General features: G+C 38.0%; 1 protein-coding gene across 1 annotated transcript in view; it reads left to right on the top strand.

Moving 5' to 3' along the window:
- LOC137992679 (glycosylated lysosomal membrane protein B-like) overlaps nt 1-5,935 on the top strand; it is a 32,468-nt gene extending 26,533 nt beyond the window's left edge. Inside the window, exons 3-4 of the mRNA XM_068838159.1 lie at nt 1,666-2,207; nt 5,345-5,935. Coding sequence (XP_068694260.1) covers nt 1,666-2,207; nt 5,345-5,522 — 720 coding nt within the window. The 3' untranslated portion in view covers nt 5,523-5,935. The remainder of the gene's footprint in view (nt 1-1,665; nt 2,208-5,344) is intronic.
- The last annotated feature ends 4,065 nt before the right edge of the window (nt 5,936-10,000 follow it).

A 10,000-nucleotide genomic window follows, 5' to 3' on the forward strand; every position in this document is an offset into this window, starting at 1 on the left:
ACAGCTGCATGAAGTTGAATATTCGAAGGCGATTGAACTGACACGCGCAAGTGCTTTGTAGCTTTGAAATGTGGAGAGGAGTCTGGGCATTACAATGAAACGGTCGGCCATTTACCTCGCGAGAACTCGCGAATGTCTTGGTATTTTCACGCACGTGGCGAAGTGACCAAAGCAAACCGCTTTGTGGAGGCATGGAGATTGCCTGAAATTTGGTATTCAGTTGTTCGAGTAAAGTGTGAACGCTTCAGGATAGAAAGGGCTTCTTTAGGACCCACCGCGCGTGGAGAAGGCAATGATCAACAACAACGTGCTTTCAGTTTGTTATTATGTTTATTCCATTCACTGACATGTTGAGAAGTTTTTATGAATATGAATTGAACGTTAGAAAAAAGGTGCCGCTTATACATGAACTTTAACGGTATTCCCCTTGAGTTAAAATTGTCAAAAATTTCTTCAGCTTCCGACTGCACTAGTTTTTCCACAAATCTCCTAAACCTTAATGCAAAAATTCAATTTTCGAGAAAACCCTCAATAGTAATCTTAAGATATCTGTATATTTTACAGACTGGCTCAATACTTAGTGTTTTTGTTACCATCCTATTACTTTCGCGTGGGTTTTGGAGGATATGCACACTACATCATGTAGGTCTTATGCCCCATGCAAATGAATGCAACAACTCCCAGCAATGTGTTGGGTCTGCAGATGTAGGATGGTGTTAGCAGTTATGTACGAACGGTCAATGTAAGGACATCCAGAAAAACCAAAACTGCCAAATCCCAATTTGTTCCGGAATGGATAGACACAAGAAAAGACATGTTGGGAGTTGTTGGCTCATAAGTTTGACCAGTTTCAAACTTCGGCCAACAACTCCCAACAACATTTAACAACGAGCAACAGCGAGAGTGTGCAATGTACAGCACTCAACAATGTTGCATCCGTTTGCAGAGGATTGGAGAAAAATCAAAAACAACTTCTGTTTGCTTAACACCTGACTGGCAAAACGTTGAGCTTTGATTTTTATCCAGAGCCTGTTCACTCTGAGTGTAAGTGAATTTCACAGTCTGCCATTTAATAGTCCATTTTAAGACTGACCGATTGGTCCTCAGAGGGTTGGATCTAGGGAAAAGCAACGTCATTTTCTCACTAGCTTAAAATTTCAGTGTGCAATTACAAATTATTAGATATGCAAAGCCTGGAAGTCCTGTGCTGCATGTTAATTCATCTGGGTACACACGTATTGCATTCTTAAACTAGTGGGTTTTTCTGCTCGATCCAGCGCTCTCAAGATTTTAATGTTAGTAACATTTGGCGGACAATTGAATAGGACATTTCCAGTTAAAATAAACAGGTTTATTTTTTAAATCAAGGCTTAAAACTTGGGTAACTTAGTGTTTAGTTAATGTAGTTTGAAATCCAAAGAAAAAGATGAGTTGATATTTTTTGTCATAGTAGCACTTTAAGGAGTTAGATTCTCAGATCAAAATGCCAGTGTTAAGAAAGCAAAAGTTTTGTACTGTTCAATTTTAGCTCATTTGATCGTTCACAGTAATTGTTTTTATGTAGGGCATAGCATGTTCTAGAGTCCTGGCACCAAGTTTTGTGAACTTCCCAATAGTTTAAAATAAACAAATATGAAATCCTTTCTTCTTTTACTCTCTTTCCAGTGCAATGCATCCTTTTCCAGTGGACGGGAGTCTTCATTACCACGCCAACAATTCTCAAGCAACACAACAATATTTACCTTGACACTTATTGGCTTACACACAAATGTCAGTGATTCAAGGCACACAAGATTTATATTTGAACTGTCGTCGTTTGAAGCTGATCACAGTACAACCTGTGTAAAAGCAGACAGATCATTTGATGATGAATACACACCAGCTGTTTTTAAAACCGTTGTTGTAAACAGCACTGGCTCAGGTGGTGGGGTATCATATAGTGCATGGAAACCAGTTGCCTATACATCGAAAACAAGAAGTTTGGATTGTCAAATTCCTTCATATCAGTACTACAATAACAAGCACCATTTCATTCAAGAAAAGTGTCAACCTCTTCCCATAGATTCCTCAGTTTTTCGTCCTTTACATACAATTGCTTACAACTTGAAAGAACCATCCCATTGGGTTTCCTATGGCATTAACATTTCTTTTGGAAAACCAAAGGATGGATGGTATGATGGCCGTGAAGGTTCACGTTATCTTAGTTGGTAAGTTTATTTCTTCAATGTCTACATGAAACCATAATTATTATTACGAATAAACCTTATCTTTTTTTTCCAGTTAGATTGGAATGAGCAGATGATGATGTTTTGTGTATGGGGAACAATTTACAGTACAAAAAAGATCCCACGTACTGTATCAGCCTCTGAATTCTTTGCCCATTTCATTCCCTGCAAAAACAAATCCTTTTTTTTAAAAAATAGTTTATGGGTTTTAATTAAATGCCGGTATATAAGATTTGTCATTCAATAAGAGCAAATTTCAAAAGTTTCATGTCCAGTTACTACCATATTAATTTTATTCAGATGCCGTAAAACCAACTTCATCATAAGACTTGATAATTATCACTCATAAAAGAGTTAATCAATATTCAGGGCTCGAAATTAACGAAAAAATCCAGTCGCATTTTGCGATAAGATACGAAAATTTAGTCGCAATTTCGCAAATTTTAGTCGCAAAATCGTCGAGCTGCATTGTGTTGTCAGCGGTTTAGCTAAAAAATATGAGCCCGCAGTACTTGTGTGTAAAGAAACTGCTGAAAATGGCGAATGATCGAAGGAATGGAGCTGTGCACGTAACATCGCAGCTAAATTACTATACAATTACGCTACCTTCAGAGAAAATTCAAAGCGAGAAACAAAATAATTTTGTCATTTATTTATTTATTTGTTTATTTTAGCAGAAGTAGTAGCAAAGTGGCAACTGCTAACCCTTTTGTTTCGAAAGAACGAAGGTGACAACAAGTCGCAAATTTGCGACTTCTCCAGATATTTTAGTCGCAAAGGGAAAAATTTAGATTTCGAGCCCTGATATTGCGTATAGTTTTGGGAACCTTACAAAAAATTGTGGCAAAAACAATTCAACAAAAAAACAGCATAGGTGGATTTCCTAAATGGTGATGTGTAGTCTGAAACTGATGATAAATAGGATTCTGATCATTCATACAGTCATTTTACAGTCCTAAGCAATAATGGAACATTTAACAGATAATAAATAGAGGATACTACATGGCCGCGCGGAGATACGAAATTTTTCTTCGAGTGTTGAAAAATATTTCACTAGTAAGCGCAGCGAATGAGTGAAATATTTTTCAACACGAGAAGAGGATTTCCTATCTCCAAGCAGTCATGTAATATTCTTTTTATTATATAAACACCAATGAAATACTAAGTCTTCACGAAAAGCATCAAAAGGCACGGTTTTTATATGTAACCATGATAGCAACAGTGATCTTTTCACGTGTTATTTTCACATGTGAAGATATCATGTTTTCGTGCAAAAGCTCACTTGGTATTTCATTGGTGTTGATATAATAAATACATTTACTGTACGGTATGTGCCTAAAGGTTAGATCCTCTTGCAGTTGGGTTTGACTTGACAAAATACCTCTTTGCCTAAACTGCCCTTTGACAGGTTTATTAGTTGATCCAGTATGTTATATTTAAGGGGAATCAAAAATTAATTTGCTCTTGCTGTGACATGATCTACAACATCTACTGACTTGGTGGGAGAGTGGTTAAGGGGGGGTGGCTCTTGACTACCAAACCATTGCTATGGACTCCTTCAAATACCGGTGGTCATTTCTCGAGTCCCTTTAACTCCAAAGTTATCCTTTTTCGCTAAGTGTGTACTATTGAACATTTCTTTGTCTCGTTTGACTCAACCATATTTGCTAAATCACGTGTCCAAAACAGAAAACGCCTAAAAAATATTTTCCACAAATTTGTAATGCAACAGTATGAGAACATTTTTAAGTCCTGACCAAACGCTCGCAACAGTTAAACGCAATATCGTGCAACATTGTTGGGCACAATATGTTGCATATGTTTGGACACACTGTTGCGATATGTTGCAACATGTTGGATGATGTTGGATCAAATTTGAAAACGGGCAAATTTTTTGTGCAACATTTTGGATGTTGCATGATGTTGTACTCATTTGGCCACGTTCACGCAACATTGTTGCACTAGGGCATGCGCGCTAGGTCCACTTGTTGCACGCAGGGGCCTGGGGCACACAAACATCTACATGTTGTGTTGAAAATGTTGCGTGCGTTTGGCCAGCCCTTTCAACACATGTCACAACACCATGCAACAGTGTTGGAAGATGTTGTGTTGAAATGTTGCGAGCATTATTTTGGCCAGGCCTTAACACAAATTCTGTAGGATGGATTTTAAAATATAATTATATATTTCTCAAAAATATATTATGATGTCATAAGGCCCACCTTTGATACACTTTTCAAAATATGAGTTCCATTTTTTGTCCAAATTGAAATTCCATTCTGCAATTAACAAACAATGATGGGACTGTTCCCACCCAGTGAAAAAACCGCCTCTTCCTTTCGTGTGCTGAGAGTTTTGCATGTTTTTCATCGAAACAGGGCTCGAAATTAACGAAAAAATCCAGTCACATTTTGCGATAAGATACGAAAAAATTAGTCGCAATTTCGCAAATTTTAGTTGCAAAATCACCGCGCTGCATTGTGTTGTCAGCGGTTTAGCAAAAAAAAATGAGCCCGCAATATTTATGTGTAAAGAAACCGCTGAAAAATTAATGGCGAATGATCGAAGGAATGGAGCTGTGCACGTAACATAACAGCTAAATTACTCTACAATTATGCTATCTTCAGAGAAAATTCACAATGAGAAACAAAATAATTTTGTCTTTTATTTATTTTAGCAAAAGTACAATGTAGCAGCAAAGTGGCAACTGCTAACCCTTTTGTTTCGAAAGAGTGAAGGTGACAACAAGTCGCAAATTTGCGACTTCTCCAGTTATTTTAGTCGCAAAGGGAAAAATTTAGTCGCAAATGCAACTGTATTGGTCGCAATTTCGAGCCCTGCGAAATGCACTGTAGAGGACTGGGACTAGTGGCGCATGGGCCTTCTGATTAAAGTGATGTCAGATTTTAATTGAAAAAGTTACTTCAAAGAACCACCCATGCAACCTTTGTGCAGGGCGCTTGACTGAAAAGCTTCCTTAGCAACCATTGTCTTTCTGTAGTTACCGGTAAGAGTCATCCCCCTTAAGGCACCCAAGTGTTCAATGTGTGTCCAAGGTTCATTCACAGTATATGCTGTCAAAATAAACTACTAAGCTTTGGCAAACTTACCTCCTATAGGTCTGCTGTGGTAGGCTATGGGACTCCACTACCTGAAAGACTTTCCACAGGAGTGTTGATCATTATCATTGTGGGATTTGGCACTCCAATTCTTCTTATTATACTCTCTGTTGTCTATGTTATTGCTCGAAAATTGAGAGTTAAAAAGGCAGCGTCATCATACAGCATAATAAATTAATAGCAGTATTATTTGTCCTGTGACATCACCACATATAATGACAAAAAATACAGTTGCTGGAGAAGACTGAAGAAATAAACAGCAGTGTGTTCATATGTATGCAGTAACATAGTTAAACGTGAAATGTTCGATAATTTTATATTGTCATTTAGGGATCTTAAGGATAGGCATTAAAGAGTGATGGACAGCTCTAGGTTTGACCTTTTTCCGGGGAGTTTTTTCGTACACCATATTTTCAAAGCACAGAGATCAAAGGCACTTAACTTGTAATTCTTCCATTGATACTCCATTACTCATGAAGTCCTGTGTTTGAGTTCTTTTTGTCACTGCAAAGTTATTTTTTTGGTCAAGAATAAGTGCACTTTTGCATAATCAAAATTAGTTTTTTGTCCATTTGATGATTATATTTCATGAATAGAGTTATTTGAGTCCTTTTTTTATCCAACACAACGTTTTGTGAGTTATCAAAGGTAAGGGAAGAGTTCATACTTTTGACAACCAGTGTTCCTTGTCAAATTGAAGCTTCAACAATCCCCCCCCCCCCCGGGCATTTGACTCCTTTTCCTGCCCGGGGGGGGGGGGGGGGGGGGAATTTGGTCATCTTAGTCTTCCCGGGGGCGGGGCATTTGATCATCAGTCATAAAGGGTGGGAAATTTGATCGTTAGCTTTGATTTCATGTTACCTTACCACGTGGGTTGATAAATCATCGCGGAGACAAACTTAGATGAATTCAAAGGTAAACATTCCGCATTCGTGGCTGATTGGTTAAAAAGCAAAGGTCTACACAAACTTTCTTCCTTATTTGAAGGTACACATATTAAGAACCAATTTATATTATCTTTGAATGTATAAATATATTAAATTAGGGAGCGAGAGAGTTTAAATATATTAAATTGTATTTACAATATAAACAATAATTCAATACAACACCCACGTCGCCGGATACGATTTATAGAGGTCAATTGCTTTGACCGACCCAGTGTATTTAACAATTATTCCTCGAGCCCGAATGGGCTCTGAGTCAATAGCCCATGAGGCCGAAGGCCGAATGGGCTATTGACTCAGAGGCCATGAGGGCGAGAGAAATAATTGTTTTAGTAAAATCCAACTAGTTGGTCAAGAAGATATCGAGACAAAACATCTTTCGCTATTTAGAGCTAGACTTTAGTTGTTGTTTTGGTTTTCAAAGCCGGCGCTTTTCGCTACTAGTGGGCTATAACAAATAGCCTAGTAGTAGCTCAACCAATCAGAACGCAGCATTGATAATAGACCACTAGTTGGATTTTACTAATTATGAATATTCTAATACATGTGCGACCATTGATATGTTGGTGTATAAATAATGGAATGAAACTCCGTAAAACCAAAATACCGTAATTTCCAAAATCTGGTAATTTTCCCGGGAGTGGGGGCATTTGATCACCTGAAATGGACCTATGATGAGGCACTTGAACAGCTTTTTGGCCCGGAGAGGGGGGCATTTATACAAAAAAATTTCCAAAATTTCAAATGCCCGGGGGGGGGGATGTTGAAGCTTCACTTTGACTGGTACATAATTATTGCTGAAAATTAGGCAATCGTCACGCCAGCAATTTCTTTCACTGGTTGTAATTCTATTTTGTAGGGCTGATCGCCCAGCATCTCTAAAACTTTGATCGATCGGTGAAAACGTTCTAACAAGCAGACTTTCGATTTAGATTGCTCATTTAAACGGTGTTACATGACCATTTATTTTGCTGTTGGTGACGAGGATTTTAACGAAGGTTATTTAGATTTGCCATGTTTGAAGCTTCTGTAAACACTATCACACATGCTTTGTGTCGCTTGCACGTTTTCCACACATGAATTGAGATGTCAATTAAATCGACATTGGATTGTTTTCTTCTGCAAATGTTGTTGAGATCACATCGTGAGTATATACTAAAACAATTATTCTTTGAAATCGAGGTAAATATTCTGTCACTATTCACTTCGATTTCAAAGAATAATTGTTCATTATTTGAAAAATATGCGTTTTCTTTAGAATAATTAATTTCTTTGTCTGTCACCTCGTCAAATGCGGCCATTTTGAAAGAAAAAAACACTTCGGTGTGATTATCGCGTGATAATCACCACAAGTGCAACCAATCAGCGCAGAGACTTTTCAATAATCACTTATGTAATTAGACTATTAATGACTAATTATTCCACTCTTATGCCATTTTACCAATTTGGTCAAGAGAACGCACAAAATATTAGACAATAATACACTGTAGCGTTCCGGTTTGACCGCTTTAAAAAAAGAGGAAATATGAACAGAACGGAAGCCTGTGGGCAGTTACGTAGGATGCACTATTTGATGGAAAGATTAGTTTTGATGACTCACTGTAGTGACAATTGAGATGTTGTTTCTATTTGCGACTAGTTTGCATGTCGAGTTTTTCACTGTTTAATAGGACAATGACATGACTTTTGGAGGGCATATAGTTTATTTATGGCCCGAGTAGCATCATTTGCGCCCGAGAGGACCGAGGGTGCAAATGGTGCTACGAGGGAGACAAATAAACTATATGCCCGACAAATGTCATTTGATTATCATTATTATCAATACTCAAGGCCAAATCGTACCAATTCATTTAATAAGATAAAAATGTTTAACAGAGATGTAGCATGAAACTGTGGTATGGAAATGTCCCTCAGAGTATACAAACAAAGGTTGTGAGAATGAAAGGAATGTATATATTTGAAGTGTGGGTTGTAGACCAAATGTAGAAGTAATACTCGCACTTATATAGGACAACCTCATTGGCTGAGCGAAGTTGTTTGACATCTCTGCAGCCAATCAGGATCAGGGCGGAAAATGTATTTTCTGCCCGCACATTTCCCGTTTGGCCCGCAAAAAGGCGCGTTTTACAGAGGGCAGTTTGTCATTTGGCCGCGCGTATTGATAATGAAAAATCACCCAACGAGTCTCCTTATTTGTTTCAAACTTGCAGGCGTCAACAGTAGAGATTTCAAATCAATTTCTGTTGAGACTTCAATAATCAATTCAATGTTGCAAGAGTGAAACGAACAAAGAGGTGCATTTTTAATAAAAGAGCGTAATGCGCCGAGTATTTTTATGTAAAGTATATTCACCACAAGGAAGATCATACATGTTAATGCAAACTGTTAATTCATTAAGACTTTTGATGAACCAGATGGAAACGAGAGACGAAATAATGACTTGTTCATTCGAGGATTTGTTTTTATTGTATAATTTTGTACATTGGAAAAGTTTCTATTAAATAACGGAGAAAATGAAGCAAGCGTTGCTTTGTGCTATTGGTCTTTTTTTGAATCATCATATGTAAATATAAACTGGGTGCCAGACGAATCAAGGGAGGGCGAAAAAAATCGCATGACCCCAGAACCTTATTTGCATGCGTAGAGACAGTTCAGATTTTTTGGTAGTAGCCAAAATGCTTGGCCGGGATCGGGATGACTTTTTTCCCAATTTGTTTTGTTTTAATGTTTGTCGTTATTCTCCTGTGCTGTTATTTTCGAATGTTTGGCACCTGTCCTTCATTTATGGTGGAAATTAGAAAAGAAAAATTGAGGAACTTACGGAAGCTACGAAAGGGTCATTTTAGTTCGTTTTCGGAATAAAGAGAATTTCCCGCTAAAATTGGGTATATACTCTGACTCCCGGAGATACTGAGACTCGCCAAGCTCCACACTTTAAAACTACGTTGAAATGTTTTCTTCGTAAAATCCTTCTCCCCAATGCAATGAAACGAAGCAAAGCAGTCAGTTTCTCTAGGGTCGTCACGCAACGTTCTCATTTGCTTGTTTTCGCAAAATCTGAAGTTCGTGTTGTCGTTTTTCTTAATCGCAAAATTGGATTCAGATCGTTCTATGTACCCTATTGTGAATCCGTTCCCTTGACGTCCGAATAGAATTGGCTAGCAAGTTCCTGTGCCATTGTTACTTTACTATTGAAACTCGTACAAAATTTGACATAATTTAGCGTGATTACGTGCGGCGGGAAGAAAGTCACGTGTGACGAAGGACTTAGTCTGAGTTTTGATCGATCGTCCGATCGCTTCGAGTGTTACATTTGAGTATTGAGAATTTGATTTCAACCGTGCTTAAGCTTGAAACCGTAGAGTGAAGCGATAATTCGTATGGAAAATTGTAAAGAGATCATTCACCAGGAAAAGAATTAAATACACATGCAAAAAATATTCACGACACTACAGTAAGATGCTCTCCATTGAATTGATTTAATCTATCCCAAGCACTCACATTTGGATCGGCTGTGCCGCGGATAATTCGATTTTTAGAGGACCGCGCACCGGTGGCTCATTTGGTTGAGCACCGGGTTGTCACGCGGGAGGTCGTGAGTTAAACTCCGGCCGGACCAACACTCAGGGTCTTTAAATAACTGAGGAGAAAGTGCTGCCTTTGTAATTACATCTGCAAATGGTTAGATTCTCTAGTCTAATAGTCGGATAAG

Source organism: Montipora foliosa, chromosome 2, assembly GCF_036669935.1.
Source record: "Montipora foliosa isolate CH-2021 chromosome 2, ASM3666993v2, whole genome shotgun sequence".
NCBI classification, from domain to species: domain Eukaryota; kingdom Metazoa; phylum Cnidaria; class Anthozoa; order Scleractinia; family Acroporidae; genus Montipora; species Montipora foliosa.